The 16271-nt window shown below is 54.2% G+C and overlaps 1 protein-coding gene across 2 annotated transcripts in view; it reads right to left on the reverse strand.

Annotated features, from left to right (window-relative positions):
• Positions 1-952: 952 nt before the first annotated feature.
• Positions 953-16271, reverse strand: part of PRKCB (protein kinase C beta) — a 106063-nt gene continuing 90744 nt past the window's right edge. Inside the window, exons 16-17 of one of the 2 annotated variants that reach the window (XM_065644485.1) lie at positions 14390-14530; positions 953-1105 (exon numbers count right to left, since the gene is read on the reverse strand). In XM_065644485.1, coding sequence (XP_065500557.1) covers positions 953-1105; positions 14390-14530 — 294 coding nt within the window. Of the gene's footprint in view, positions 1106-5774; positions 7060-14389; positions 14531-16271 lie in introns of those variants that run through there. The other variant, XM_065644484.1, reaches the window with a different exon arrangement.

A 16271-nucleotide genomic window follows, 5' to 3' on the forward strand; every position in this document is an offset into this window, starting at 1 on the left:
GAAATCAGGTAGATCGAGCTGCCTGCAAAATTCATGGGTTTTGAGCCTTTAAGGTAACAGCAGAGGGTGTAAAGTAGAAAAGTTACCATTACAAATAGCCCTCAGTACAGCCCTTTTGCAGCGGGCATATTTTCAGTTGGTAAATTGTAAACTGAGAATATCTGTGTGTTTTGTTTTGGTAGAATATTAATATCCTTTACAGAGCTGTTAAATTTTGACAGTGTCTGTGAAAAAACAGGAGGAAGATTTACGAGAGCGCTGACAGAGTGTACCAAAACTGCAAACTGTTCCAGATGTAAAAAAAAAAAATCAAATCCCACCTTTCACTTAGAAAAAAGATTTGCTCTGATTTACAAGAACTGGCATGGAATTAGTTTGGAGTCGTAATGCTGAGCGTGGGAGAGGACGAGCGGGGCGCGGGCTGGCGGGAGGAGGCGGCTCAGTGAGCCGGGCTGACCGTATGTACAATGCATTAAAAATATATGTCTATAAGCAGACTTCTCCACACTGATCAATGTACCCATGTCTTGAACAAAAGGCTCCTCTAAGACAAGCTCACAGTCATCGCAAGCTTCAGCACAACGGTTTAAAATATCAACCATGCGTAGCATTCAACAGAAACGGTTTGTGAGTAGCTAGGGTCACTGGAATCTCAGCATCTCATTTCAAAAACTACAAAGACTGTAGCAATTTGGTATATTTCTGTTTAAAAACTCTATTAGTCACCACCAACTATAGTTCCTAGAAGTATTACTGTTAACTCGAACCCCAGACATCTCCGGCTAGGGAAGCCAAGCTAGCGAGTGACACAGACATGGAAAGGCCTCCTAGAGAGCGGTCGGCGCAGATTGCGTGAGGGTGTGTGTGTCTGCACGGCGGGCCCCGGAAGACTGGTGTGTATGTACACGGCGAGCTGGAGGGGGGCTGCGAGGACGGGCGGCCCGCGCCGCCACTACACGTTAATGACAAACTCGGGGTTAGTGTAGGAGAATCCAGCAAACTCGTTCTGGTCCAAGTTCATGATGAAGAGTTTGTCCGTGGGCGTGAGCTCCACCGGCTGCCGGGTGAACTCTTTGTCGAAGTTGGAAGTGTCTCGTTTGTCTTTCTGTTAAACGGAAAGCACGAGAGTTAAACACGGTCAAGGGGAGAGCGCGAGTGAGTGGGAGCGCGGTGGCAGCACCCAAGGGTGCACGGCTGGGAGAGCTGTGCTGTCCCCAGGGAGCTCTGCTGTCCCCAGGGAGCTGTGCTGTCCCCAGGGAGCTCTGCTGTCCCCAGGCTACATGCCCAGCACTCGCTATCTCCGCGCCAGTTTCTAAAGCTGCCGCCGATGAGGAACACGCACCCAGACAGGCAGCGGCAGCCCCTGTGCAACAGAAGCAACCCCATGCTGTGGGCAGGAACAGAGAAACGCCAGTTTAACATGCTTGGAACACACAACCAGACGGTAAAGGGGCATGATGAGAACACAGGGGGTTGGGGACGGCTGCGGGGCTCCCGGGCCGGGCATCCCTCCTGTCCTGGCTGCTGCGGGAGAGACAGAGCACCTCCGCAGCACGCAGAACCGGCACTGCAAACAGAGATCCACAACAGGCAGCAGCGAGGGACCTGGAGGAAGCAACATGCCCCGAAACATAAGTAAACATTCAATATGATTTCAAAATTTGCACAAAATAATCAGCTCTAAAAGCTTTTTTTGCTTTAAGCTTGGTTTGTTAAAATTATGCTATAATGTGGTATTGACCGAGGCAGTGGTTTATTGATTTGAGGACGTGATTTGCTCCAGGGTTGTATATAGAAAATATATAGTAGTTCAAAACCTCAAAGAATGAAAATGCCGCATACACAACCTCTTATTTTAATTTCATAAGAAGAACAACTTTGCAGCTACATCCAACCCCCCCAAAAAAAAAGAAAAAAAAAAGGAAATATACTTATTGTCTTGATGAGCACTGGTAACTGGCTATTGGCACTGTAGAGCCCGTCAGGCAGTAACGCTCGGGCCGCTTTTCTAAACGTGTGTGTATCAGAGATTGCCCAATTAAGGTATATTCTGGGATGGGGCTGGGGTGCTCGGGAGGGCCGGGGGGGAGACCCGCAGCACCGCCCGGGGCCCGGCAAGCCTGGCCCAGATCACCGCGCTCTCCCCCGAGTTTCCTGGGGTTACTGCAGGTGCAGCCACCGACCTGCCCTGACCCCGTGCTGGAGGTGACCCCCACGTGGTGTGACACTGGCGGGACCCTCTCACAGATTCGGTACTTTGTAGAAACCTGCAAAATGGTCTTTTTTTTTACACTCTGCCTTCGAACCGAGACCCCCGCACGGCTGGGATCTTGCCTGCGCTCTGCTACGATGGAGATTCCCGCTCTGGCTCGTTTTGTCAGCTCGTGGCTGTAGCCCCTGAGGGGTGACTGCGGGGGTCCCACCGTGCCCACCCCTGCCGCTCCATCACTGCTCAGACACGTGTCACCGGCCGCAGGAGGGACCACGCGGGCCCGGTCTGTGCCCCGACGAAGCGCCCAGCGGGCGATTTGTTGTGTCCTCACCGCAGCGCCTGGTCCCGCCGGCTGTCGCTGTCCTCAGGCGCCGCGGCAGAGCCATCAGCACTTTCACACCTCGAGCAGGTGTATGTATGGCCAAGGTCCTCCCCGTCCTCGTCCTGCCGGGCCAGCAGCACGTCACACCCGCAGCAGGACCCTGCGGCCGCTCCGAGACCCCCTCGCCGCAGGAGCCGTCTCCTTGGGACGGCTTCAGCGTTGGGGGAAGAGCAGAGGGGACAGAGAGCCGAGGGGGGCCGAGAGGAGACGAGGTGGGAAGGAAAACGGAGCTCAAGGAATGAAGAGAGAAAGGCCAGCAGAAGAGCCAGGACGTGGCTGTGACGTCAAGCCGGCTTTGGGCACAGAGCTCAGGGCGCCAGAGCCCCAACCTGCAGGTCCCAGCCTGTCCCCAGCAGAACCTGGGGCTCTGCTTCCAGACAAGTGACACTCAGGAGGTGGCCGCGTCCCCACAGGGCTCCTGTCCCCAGCACAGAGAAGGAAGAAGAGGCGGATTTAGGGGCACAGAGCAGGAGTGGGAAGGGCAGACAGGGCGAAGGAGCTGACTTCAGCTGCGGAGTTTCCCCAGGCAAAGGGTGAAGCAGTTGAAATGCAAGTGCAAGCCCACTGCGATGGAAGGCAGCGTCCCCCCAGGAGAGAGGGGCTGGCGTGGAGCAGACGCGCTGCCCTTCGCCGCGAAGAGGCTGTTCCGAGGTGGTTGCACGGGGGCTCTCTTGTGCAGCCCCAGCATGTGCAGAAGGAAGGAGCTGATGGTGGCACCACCCGAACCAACGTGTGCCAAGACAAACAGTCCTACCCAGCCAGGAGCTGCTCCTGAGCAGGCACGCTGTGCGATGCTGCAAAGAGGAACCAGAAGTCCACGTCTACCACTGGTGCCAGTTGCCCCCATGGTCCCCTGCCCTTTGGATCAGTTTCTGCTGATGGCACCAGAGAGAGCGACCGCCCGGTCTGGGAGCCCTCGGGTGAACAAAACCTCCTGCTGCGTCTCAGCAGCAGAAAGCTCTGGCAAAGGCTGGGATGTGCCTGGGAGGGGGCTCTGGGCAGCCCGCCCCCCTGCACCGCCTCCTCCAGCAGCTTCACCCCCAGGACGCAGCAGCAGGAGGGCCCAGCCCTGGGCGCAGCAAAGTGGGGTTTGCCGATTTCTTACCTTGAATTTTGTTTGAAATCTGTGGCAATTTGGCCTCTGTCAAAGATGATGAATAGCCTGGGAGCAGGCAGGGAACGGCTACGTGGATCTGGCAAACAAAGAGAGGGGAAGGTGGGGGAAATTCAAGGCTCAAAATGCCTCCAACAAAGACGTGATTGACAAGGAGCATGGGAGGGACAGTGTGGCAAAGGCACCCCAGGCTCCCGCGTGTCCTGGGCAGTGTGTCCGTGGGGCATTTGTGCTGGACACAGCGATGGGAACCCGCCGAGTGCCGCCACTGCCGAGCCCCTTCCCACGGCGAGTCCAGGGCTGCCCGGGCGGGGATGCCGGGAGCAGCTGCTGCCGGTGCTGCCGTGCGGTGCCTTCCAGCAGGATCCTGCAGCGTTCAGAACTGCAGCCATTCAGCAAACTGGATTTCCAAAGACAGAAGGGAAATTCTGCATGCGCTCAGGAGCAGGGCAGCTGACTGGAACCTGTAATCCCTCTTTAGCTGAAACTGCCGAGTGCTTTTAACAACTGCTCCGCGGAGAGCGCCCGGGCAGCGCGATGAGTCACCGACACACGGCGCTGCCTCACGAGAGCTTCCCCTGCAGAGCCAGCGCGCCGAGGCGCATCCCGCAGCCCTCTGTTCAAGGCAGTTCCAGAGATCCCCAAGCAGCAGCGCTCGGCTCGCCGCGGCAGAGGCATCCCCGGCATCCTTTCTCCGAGGGACATCGCGGAGCAGCTTTTCCTGCCCATGTTCGAGTGGCAGGAGCAAGCAGGGACACGGGCTGCGCAGCATGAGCTGGTGCAGAGAACACGCAGGTATTTTCTCTCCACTTGGAAGATGCTTCCAGTGCATCACGGTGCTTCCCATGCGTCGTACCTTGGTTTGGGGAGAAACGCTGCGGAGGAAAAATGGGCCATGGCTCTGCTGGTGGTGCAGGAGGCTGCACTGTGATGTGGGCTGCTGCTTGCGCTGCTGCCTGCGCTGCTGCCTGCGCCGCTACCTGCACTGCTGCCTGCCCCGCTGCCTGTGCCGCTGCCTGCACTGCTGCCTGTGCCGCTGCACCTGTGCCGCTGCCTGTGCTGCTGCACCTGTGCCGCTGCCTGCACTGCTGCCTGTGCCGCTGCACCTGTGCCGCTGCCTGCACTGCTGCCTGCCCCGCTGCCTGTGCTGCTGCACCTGTGCCGCTGCCTGCACTGCTGCCTGTGCTGCTGCCTGCCCTGCTGCTTGTGCCACTGCCTGCACTGCTGCCTGTGCCACTGCCTGCACTGCTGCCTGTGCCACTGCACCTGTGCCGCTGCCTGCACTGCTGCCTGTGCCGCTGCACCTGTGCCGCTGCCTGCACTGCTGCCCGTGCCACTGCCTGCACTGCTGCCTGTGCCACTGCCTGCCCTGCTGCCCGTGCCGCTGCCTACCCTGCTGCCCGTGCCGCTGCCTGCACTGCTGCCTGTGCCGCTGCCTGCCCTGCTGCCCGTGCCGCTGCCTGCCCTGCTGCCCGTGCCGCTGCCTGCACTGCTGCCTGTGCCGCTGCCTGCCCTGCTGCCCGTGCCACTGCCTGCACTGCTGCCTGTGCCGCTGCACCTGTGCCGCTGCCTGCACTGCTGCCTGTGCCACTGCCTGCCCTGCTGCCCGTGCCGCTGCCTGCCCTGCTGCCCGTGCCGCTGCCTGCACTGCTGCCTGTGCCGCTGCCTGCCCTGCTGCCCGTGCCACTGCCTGCACTGCTGCCTGTGCCGCTGCACCTGTGCCGCTGCCTGCACTGCTGCCTGTGCCACTGCACCTGTGCCACTGCCTGCACTGCTGCCTGTGCCACTGCACCTGTGCCGCTGGCTGCCCTGCTGCCCGTGCCGCTGCTTGCCCTGCTGCCCGTGCCGCTGCTTGCCCTGCTGCCTGTGCCACTGCCTGTGCCGCTGCCTGCCCCGCTGCCTACGCTGCACTCCTGGGGACCCGTCGTGTCCCCAAGCCGGCATCCCCGAGCGGCCGGGGCACCTTCCGGTGGCATCTCTGAGCCCAGAACTGCAGAAACTCACTATTGCCAAACACATGCAGGTTTCTTTGACGTTATTTCTCACTTTTTTATTTTATAGTCAGTATTGGGGAAAAAAAAATGGCACATTACAACTTAAAGCAGATCGATACAGTGACAGCCCACGAACATCTGCAGAATAGTATAAAAGGAAGCTGCGTGATATTGTTTCAAGAGAAATTCATCCTTCCTGAAACTTATTCTTTGATACCAGGAACAGAACTTAAGCCATTTAAATATCTAGTGGCATTTTTAAAAAGTAGGACTATTAGTTGAAACACATTTCTTTACAAGCTTCATATCAGAATTCACAATACTGTTCACAGTTAAATAGCATCCTGTGTTAATACCATTTTTTGACACATTTAAAGCACAGGTAACAAACTCAATCAATTGCTTTGGCATTTGAAAAAAAGAAAAAGCTTTGCTATGAGAACTGATGTTCTGGGGTATTTACTAGGGTGACCATGGATTCAAAAGCATCTGCACCAGACCTTTCAAATTTCCCGTTTATGTTTCTTTTGATTTAAAAAGTGCTACTGAAAAACTGCACAATGAGGAGAAATCTTTGCAAACAGCCGCCCTGGCTCCCCGCGCAGTTTCTCACTGCAGACCCAGCACAGAGACCCGTTCCTGCCCAAGGCCACGGGCGTCCCCGGGGCTGCGGGGGGTCCCGCCAGCGGGACGGGGCTACGAAAGGGGCCGGAACCGGCATCTCAGCTCCCCGGAGCTGCCGCTCCGTTTGGGAGGAGCCGAGCGGCTCAGCCGGCAGCACCGCACGCCAGGGACAGGCCTGGTTAAAAACACCACTAAGGCTGAGAAGGCTAAATATTAAAATTTCATTATTATATTAAAAGACTAGAAAAAGGGAAGAGAATAAAAGCACATGCTGAAGAGATTTCTCCTAATTGTCATGGCCTACACCTCTCCACTTTACCTCTGTTAGCCAATGAAGTTTTCATTTTTTACAAACAAAATGTGATAAAAGCACGTTTGCAGCACTCACTGCACACCCCCCGGCTGTTCAGGTACGCCCCGAGTCGTGTGAAGACAGTTCTGGCTTTGAAATATGGTCACTCTAGTAGCAGTACTAAAGAAAAACCATGAATGCAAGGTTTGCAATGGAAAATGTCACCACAACAGCAGCTGGGACTGGATGGTAGAGGTGCAGGAATGAGATCGACATAGCGACTTAGGTCTTGGCTTCACGTTTAAAAAACTCAGAGTTAAGAAAGGAAAATCCTTCAAATTCTGACTGGTCAATGTTCCTGATGACTTCCTGGTCAGGAGGTGTTAAGACGGGTGGATGGCGAGTGAAAAACCGGTCGAAGTTTTCAGCATTGCGTCCACACTATGAGAGGGGAAGAAAAGAACGCACATGGTGGGTGAAAAAAGCAGCGGGGGCTGTGGCTGCAGCCATGGCAGACAAGAAGAAGGTGCAAAATACACGAGGTTTGTCAGTCGCATGGCAATGTTATCTCACGGCACAGCCAGAGACTGCAAAACCCTCCGGCTGCGCCATGGCGAGGAATTGCAGAAGGATGAGATGGGCGAGCGTTCCTTGCCGTGGACCCCTGCCTACCCACAGCGCTGGCCGCTCTCTCGGGCTAAACCACACACGGCGGCTGCTTCTGAACGTCCCTGCGGCTTCCCTGGCCCGGCACCCCTCCCTCCCGAGCCGGAGGTCTCCACCGCGCCCGGGCGCTCAGAGGCCGCTCGGCCCGAGCAGGGGGCTCTCGCCTTCCGCAGAGCCCTTGGACACGGCTGCTGGCCGAGCGCTCAGCGCCTGGGAACGCCAGGGCTGCTCCAGCCCTTCCCAGCCAGCCCCGCTGGTGCCTGGGGGCAGCTGGGGCTCCGGGGATGCGCAGCATCCCTACGGCTGGGCCAGGCTGGCTGGCCCAAGCCCCGCTCTCAGTGACGGTGTGCTCTCCTGCCCCTGAAGGCGGCTCATGACAACCCCTGCCTCAGGCGGGGCAGGACGCCGAGAGCACCGGCCAGCTCTCCGCAGCCAGCAAAGCCAGGCGGGAGAAGGAAACAAAAGCGCTGGAGCCTGGGCAACCACTGCCCTGGCTGGCACGGCACCGCGGGGCCGGGGAACAGGGGGCCTGGGGAGCACCCGAGGGTGCCAGAGCCGCACCGGGGCTCGGGCAGCGCCCACCGCTCCGGGTGCCGCGGGCGGGATCGGGCAGGATCGGGCTGGATGCGCCGGCGGCTGCAGCGAGAGGGACGGCGGGAGCAGGGAGACATGCCAAACGCCTAATTTAATTTTCTCAGCAATCAAAACAAGGGTCTTGTAACTTCCCGTGCTGCAAGTCATAATTTAATGCAATAATAATAGCAATAGCTAATAACAGGTGGATACCGGGTCACTGCAGCAGCTACAAATTGCGCTCAATTACTGCCTACCACACGCGTGTCACGTCCCCTGAGCTGCCTGGAATGACTTTTCTCTAACGCTGGTGACCCCCCAGAGCCCCGCGCAGCGATGCCCCCGGCTCCCCGGGGAGCAGCACCCAGCACCTCTCGCTCGCTCCGTTCTCTGCTTCCACCTCCCCACGGAGAACACGCGCTCCAAGTGCCAGTTTTTCCTGGCATTTAACTTCCATTTGCTAAGGAAACAGGTTTACATGTTTAATAAACGGCAAACTAAATATAATAAAACATTAAAGACAATTGCATGTCAACTTCAACATTTCCCAGTTCCTTCTGCCACAGAGGGTTCAGGGAAGACAACGTGAACATCTGTCAGTCTCCAACGGCACGTTCCTTTTTCAGCTCTTGGATGTTCTTACAGCCCCAAGTCAATCACATTTCTTATCCCCAAGCCTCTCAAAGAAGTTCAACGGGTAATGCTGGCGCTGATTTAACTGGAGCTCCAGCCTCCCAGCCCGTCCTTCCACACCGCTGTGCCTCTCCATTTTGTAAGGCCATGTCTGAACCTACCGCACATGTCTAGTCTGGATTTGTCCTGCTCCCAAACGCATCCCCTGGCCGTGACCACGAGCTCAGCACCGTTTCTAACTCCAGACCATGCAATCAAGCGCAGCTTTAGAGTCTTGTAAAAGTATGTTTTAGATGTTTGACAAGCCAGCATCAACCAAATGACTTCCCGAAAGCCAGCATATTAACATCAAAATAGAAAATAAATTCCCCAAACTGGAAGCTGCCAGTTCCATGAAGCCTGGAAGTCAGGAAACAAAGAGTCAGGGGCTTTCGAGGCCACGTTGTCACCAGTCTCCCCCTCAGTGCCGGGATAAAACAAATCATGAGCAAGATTACTGGGAAAGTCTGCAGTGCTTAGGGTTATCAGTGCAGGAACACAGAGCAGAGCAGGGTTTACCTGCTAATAAGCTGCTCACTTGCAGATTCTATCAACTCCCAACATATAGTGAAAGCCTCACGGTGCTTTGAAAATATAGCTGTCACTGCCTATTAGCTTCACGAGATCTTGGTAGAGACACGCAAGGCAGTTCTCGCGAAACGTCTGACAGCACTAACCTTTTTTGCTATAAAGAAATGTGCTGTCTTACAAAAAGAAAAAAGAAAATCAAACGAGTAACCCCATCATAAAGATTTAAAAACTAATCCTTATGAAATGCTTCCAGTTATTGGAACAGAAAGCACAAATATATTTTAATATGCATATTGGCGAGCAATAATTCTCACTATAATGTAATAAGGCAAGAATATGTAGATGGAACATTTTAAAAGTTGCATCTATCCATAGTATTTCTCATCCAGCTTCATGAACTTTGCAGACTTTCTGTTCAGGTCCATAAGAACTTGGCCTGGTCAGCAAACCAAACGGCATGTCCTGCCCTTTGGGAGCTTTCCCACAGATGGAATAAATACTTTCAGGCTGGAAATTGTCTCTGGGTTTACAGAAGCTGCATCCAAGCCCATAGCCAAGGTCTGAAGCTGTGACCATGGACCTGTCCTGCACAGGTTTAATTCCAGTAGCCAAGGCCCAGGGCTGCCGGAGTTCTGGACACAGGGTCTGGCAAAGTGCATGATAAGGGCGAGAAGAAGGACCCTCCCCAGTCCCGACTGCAAACGCTCGTTATCTGCAGCTCCATCTTTAAAGCTTCTGAAATTAAGCTCCTCGTTAAAGGACAGGAAACATGCGCTATGAATTTTTACATTTATCAAAAGCTACGTCGTGAAAAATCCGCCTCATTTCAGTGCTATATTTATGTACAGGCATCACTCCATCCTGAATGGAGAAAGGGGGAGGGTGGGAATTTATCTTACATAAATCCCCAATGTGTCCCGTCTAATATTTATAGCCAGCGCAGAATGACTTTTCTTCTGGCTGCAGAAATAAAACTGTCAGCTCAGAAGATAGCCTTCTTATTTTATCAGTTTCTAGCTTGATTTCAAATAGAGACAAAAGGCACAATAAAATATTTTCCATTGATCCCCCAGATGCAATCAAAGCCCGTAACAAGCCGAGGGTGGCTGTTCTGCCGATGGAGCCCTCGCCCCCATCGCTGAGGAGAAGCAGTGGGCTGGACGCAACCTCTGTTTCCCCGGTTTTCAGCCCAAAGCAGTGGCACCGCCACAATCTCAGCAGCCTTGCAGCGCCCCTGGGGCAAGCCTGACCTTCCTGGGGCTGCTCTGGCTCAGAACCCGGGGTCCTCGTCACCCCAGGGAGCATCGGGGCTCCCAGACACTCCTGGGAACAGATGCTGCGTGTTTGGGGGAATTTGGGTCACATCACAAACCCAGGGCCACGCCAAGGGCCCTTTTGCGCTGGTCAGGGGGAACGCTGGTGCTTTGTGTTCAGCAGTGCCTGGTTACCGAGCCAGCCCCAGCTCAGGATGCCCCCGGTGTTTGTTCATCCTTGCTCCAGGCAAAGGCTTTGCTGATGTAGGACCCTGGCGTCCACCTCTCCTACAAAGCCAAGCTTCTTCCCAATATACTGAAAATATTGGCTGAATAATCAGAGGAGAATCCCAGAGAAAGTCTTCACAGGACCCTGAGGCTCCCAGAGCACATCTTGTCTCCATCACCAGAGACGTTTAACCTTAATGCACTCCGCTGCCCCCCCACCGTCCTGCCCACTGTTGGCCCCTCAACCCTTACAGCTCATCTAATTAGAAAATTACTTACGCAAGCATCTGAACTCACCTAGGGCCACAAAAACACGTGTGCAGGTGAATCAGAGTTTTTACAAATCCAGGTCTATAAATGGCATTTCTATATTAATTAATTCAAAGCAGTTAGAGGAAAATTAATTTATGCAATTAAAAATTATTAGATTAAAAGCAATTATTTTTAAACCACTGTCCTGTTGTGAATAATCCTGTGCTCTGCTGTGTGATTTCAAAGCTTTCAAAATGAGGAGACTTTTCAAATCACTAGGCTTTATGTAAAGTAAAGGAGTAATTAGATACTAAAAACAATAATTATCTCAACGAGAGACAGAGAAAGCAGGCAAGTGTAAATACACTTGCCAGGGTAAATGCAGCCTCACGAAAGGAATTGTTATGCACAAGCCACGGTACAGAGCAGCCGAGCACAGCTCGTGTCAAACCCGCCGCGTGTCTGCGCACCAGAGACAGCCCAGACCCTCATCTGTCTCGTTACCGTCTCTGTGATAAAGGTTAATCAAGCACAAAGCAGGAAGCAACACGGGAGCTCTCGGGAATTGCTGTTCAGCTCTGGGTACGAAGCAGCCGGGCAGGCAGAGGCTGAAGTGTCCATCTGCCCGGTGCTGTCAAGTCATGTCAGTTTATGGGAAGAGATGCGAAACACGGCAAAAAAACCGTGGGTGCTACAGAGGAGAGAACGGGCAAAGATGCTGCTGGGCGCAGATACTGAGTCCACAGCTGCGCATTACTGCATATTTGAAACCTTGGCTTGCAAACAAGCTCTGCAACCTTATCTTTATAGAAGCTACTTTTTTTTTTCTTTAAGGGGAAAAAAAAAAGACTTAAGCCAAGGTAAAAGCCAGGCTTGCACAAATCCCGCGCCCCAGGCGCGCGGGAGCCCTGCCCGCCCGGCTGAAGGTCAGAAGCAATGTCAGAGTCTTCCCTCGGGAGCCACCCAGGCTCACTGTGAAGGCGCCCAAACCCCATTTCCATTCCCGTGCCACTCTGATCTGCGCCCACAGCTGGCATGAAAGGAGCCGCGTTTCCCAGAGCACATGCCCTGCTGTTGAAATATCAGCTATCGGCAGGTACCTGAGTTGCCTTAATCCTACCTAAATCCTAAATCTACTGCGCCTACCTTTCTATTAATCTTCTGTCCTATCAAATGGTGAATTTTCCCCAGCACCAGCCGTTAGGTGAGAAGCGACAGACGGCAGCTTACCGTCCCCCTTCCAAGGTCCGCCATCAAAAGGATTTTTAAGAAAATAAGACATTCAAAGCAAGACAAAAATTGCACATTTTAAAACACAAAATGGGTAAGAAAGCACTTTTGACTGAATTCAATTGTTTTTCACTGTAAAAAACCAAACACCAAGTAGTGCTGTGCCACAAGCCAAGGCACAGAGCACCACCAGGGATCCGCTCGGGAAGGAAGGGCAGACACAGAGCGGGGACACAGCAGCAGCTTCATCGGCAAACGAACAGAGGTGGGAAACAGCAGGAGTTGCGGATTTCAGGAGGAAAAGGCTTTTTCAGAGCCAGCCCCCGGAGCCCCGGTGCTGCTCAGCCCTGCGCAGCCGCAGCCCCCAGACCCCGCGGGCTCCTCAGCACCCTCTGCACAAAGGTCGGATCCTACCCTAAGCCAACAAATAACTGCATGTAAAAACAGCGCCAAATACTTTTGCACCACCATACTTCGATATCAAAGTTAACGCCTCCCTGGTAGTGCCTTTCCTACGCAGTCTCGTGGCCTGGAGATCCCATTCCTCCGAGGGAAGGGAAAGCAGGCAGCAGTTCTGACCCCGTGCCAGCATCACCCGCTGCTTCCCGGCCACCCAGGTCCACACATTTCTGAGACAGATCCGGAGAACGGGACATTTTTCTCCCTGCTGATGCAGAGAGCAGCCCAAGACCACCCTGCAGCGCAGCCGGGGCTGAGGACAGCGCCACATCCAGCGTCCTGCAAAGGCACAGGCGTGACGTTTGTGACAATACCTGTCTGAAATTCAAAAACGCAGCATGGAAGGCAGGCAGAGCATCGCTGTGGAGCTGGGCCGAGGAGCAGCACCCCCGGCAGCCGCCCCCCATCCGTGCTGCATATGGGCAGGAGACGTGGCTGCCTGGTCCTGCCCGGCCCAGCTAACGGGTGGTAATTCATACTGGATCAGTCAAGCATGGAGCTGTAGGAGGGAAAAGGCTGCTGGAGCAGAGAGGCTTTTCGAGGGAGGAGAGCTAAAGGAGCCGAGCACCCCGCGCCAGACTCCCATACCATGTTTCCCTGAAAGCAGAGTTTTTCCAAGCGCTGAAGAGTTCCCTTCAGAAGAACAAATTTACTGTAAAGCAGAGGAAAAGCAGACATGTCCGAGGTGGTGAAGGACAGCAGGGCGGGAGAAGGCTCAGTTAAATACATTGAGCATCCCTGCACTCTGGGTTGCGATCCGGGATGATGGATGAAGAGAGCATGCAGTGCCCCCACCTTGATCATCACTTGGCATGAATATCAGCCCATATCAGCCAAGTAAATCAGATTTAACTTTGGATTCACAGTTTTCTGTAAAACACCAGTGCCCAACTCGGGCACAGCAGCTAACAGGCATAGAGGAGGTGGAAACATATGAATAAACTCCTGCCTGAAGGACCTGGACCACGGCAGAGAGACTCAGACATAGCTGAGACCCTGCCAGTCCCAACATGGCCAAGAGAAACAGAGAAACCCAGGGAGAGATGTCCCTGTCCCCGAGTCTGTGTGGGCACAGCTGCCTGCGCATCCGCTCTGGGGAAGGGCAGAGACCCCGCAGACAGAGGATGCAGCAAACCAACGTGCCTGGGGGTGCAGAGGGGCCCAGCTGCACCGGGCCCCCGGTGATGAACCCCGCGTTGCAGCTCAGGCTGCACCCTGCACAATGTCACAGCATGGGCAGATGTCACCGCAAAGGTGGCTAGGCAAAGGAGCAGCCAAGTAGTCTCGCCTTTTTTGACAACCAGCTTTCAGATGACTCACACCCCCCACCCCAGTTGGCTGCTGGCAGCTCGCCCCCCCAGCCTGGCCCCCCAGCACACAGCAGCTCTTGCCAGAAACCCCCGTCCCACAGCGGGAACAGCAGGTTGTCCCCATGGCAGAGTCCTCTGTGCCTGCGAGCCAGGCTCCAGCCTTCCACCGCTTCACCTTGGAGAGAAACTGCTGAGCGAAACAGCTTCACGGCCAATTCACACAGACCATGGTGCCGGGCTAGAGGTTGAAATAAAGTTTAGATTGAAAAGAAAAAAAAGAGAGAGACACCTGTTCAGCTCAAGAAGAAGGGAGGAAAGAACTGACAGAAAGACTGACCGCTGTGATAACAGACAGTATTGCAACACAAACCTGTGAGCTAAGCGCACGGTGTTTCTGTCCCTGCAAGACAGAGGGAGGCGAGGCGTCCGAGAGCGACCCCCTGACAGCAGCGGCTGGACATGGGCCAGGTCGGAGGAGCCGCGATCCCCGAGCACCTGCACCCGCGGGCACTTGTCCCTGCGCGGGGACACCCGCAGCACGGCGGGGACAGACAGTGCAGGACAGACCCGGCGCGAGGGGAACGCGGCCACACTTACAGCCTTGGGCTTGAAGGGCGGCTGGATCTCCTTGCGCTCCAGCTTGTCCCAGTCGATGTAGCGGAAGAACGCGTGCTCCTTGATGTCCCGCTCCCCCTCGGGGCCACAGCCCAGGCGCTTGGCAGGGTGCTTGGTCATCAGCTGGGGGAGATGAAGAGAAGAAACTGTCACAGAGCGGCCAACTGCTTCCCAAAATGTCCACTGTGCCCAGGGGGGGTCCAGGCACTGCGGCCATGTGGGGCAAGTCTGACCTTCCCAGGGCTGCTCCGGCCCAGCTTTCGCTTCCCAGCTTTTGCTGCTCGAAGCAAAGGACAGCGGAGAAGCGGGAGCAGCTCCGGGACAGGGAGGTTGGCAATGCCTTACAACAGCAGAGTAAGCAGATTGCAGGTATGTGAGCACTGGGAGGGATGAGCACATCCCCTTTTCCTCTGGGAATGAAATTGGTTCACCAAGAAATAATTGCAGTGTCCCCAGGTGCACGGCGGAGCAGGGTGTGTGCAAAGCTCCTGAGCAGCCCCTCTGCTGCGGAGCAAACTGCTCAGCATCTGCACAGCTCATTTCAAAGGCCGCTGCCCATCTGGGGTGAACAACCTGTCCTCAGAAACCTTCACCAGCCCTAGAAGCACAAGCTCCAATTCTCCAGAGCCACGGCAGCGCAGATGAGAAGTGTATTGCTAATGAAAGAGTCAGTTTGGAGGAAAAAAGAACAAACAGTCCACTAATGTTGTTTATCAGCTACACTTCTCCTCTTCACTGGCTCAATAAGAAACATGAAATGGGCCATGGGAATTGAGGGCGGCTGTACAAACATTAATATCCTGGGGTCATTGTTTGAGCTGTGTTCGGAAATCAGGTGGAGATTCCAGAGACTTGTAAGATGCCGATAAACAAAGAGAATATGAGCCATGCAGCTGCAACAAAAGCACTACTTTATTAAAAGCAGGGCGGTTTAACTGATCCCAGAGGTGCTGGGAACTGTTCCACAAACATCCGCCCCCCAAACCGGAGTGTGGTGGTTAAACCCCCGTCTTCCTCAGCGCAACACAAACGCACAGCAAGTTCAGAGAAGCTCAGCTGGCTAATGAATCGTAATAGATTTTCTACTTCATGTACCTGCCTGTAAAGCTGAACAGAGCTGTACTACAGTGCAGTTGTTCAATATTTTCAATATATGCATCCAGAAATTAAATTTTCTTGGTGTTTTTTTTAATGCACGTGAGCACGAAGGTGCCATCTGTTATTGATATATAGGACTCCATAAACACGAGATTGATTCTCCTGGCTTACCCAGGATAATAATTTAGCTTTGTTTGTATTAAACAGGAACAAGTTGATTTAATCCTCACACTAACGCAGTGAAAACCCTTCAGGCTTCTGCAGATGAGGGATGCTTTAATCACCTGTAATGGCATGTCTGACGTTTGGAGCTCAGACACAGGAAAGTCCAAGTCTGGACTCAACTGCTTTGCTAAACTGCAGCTTTATTTTTTGTCTCTGGCAGGCAAGTGGATGCTGCGTGTTCACAGGCGCTAAGCAGCTATTACGTGTTTTTCACGCCAGTGGGAATACCACTCAAAATACCTGTGAACTTTACTGTGGAAAACATGCCATTTTATGCCTTTGCCATCAGGCAGAGATGAAAGAGGGAGCTGATCTTCGCAGGCAATCTGTTCACCTGGAAAGGGCTGCCCAGGCACAGTCACACTCGCCGTATGGGACAGAAAAAAGCTGGTTTGTGACATCGGGCTGGACCGGGAGCTCCGAGAACCCAACCAAGAGAGCAAAGCCAAGGTACCTGCACCGCGGAAACATCAGCCTGCGGAACAAACCCGCAGTGACGGCGAAGGAGCGAAATGCTCTGTTTGATCTGCTAATTGATGCT

This window comes from Caloenas nicobarica, chromosome 14 (genome assembly GCF_036013445.1).
Source record: "Caloenas nicobarica isolate bCalNic1 chromosome 14, bCalNic1.hap1, whole genome shotgun sequence".
In the NCBI taxonomy this organism is placed as follows: domain Eukaryota; kingdom Metazoa; phylum Chordata; class Aves; order Columbiformes; family Columbidae; genus Caloenas; species Caloenas nicobarica.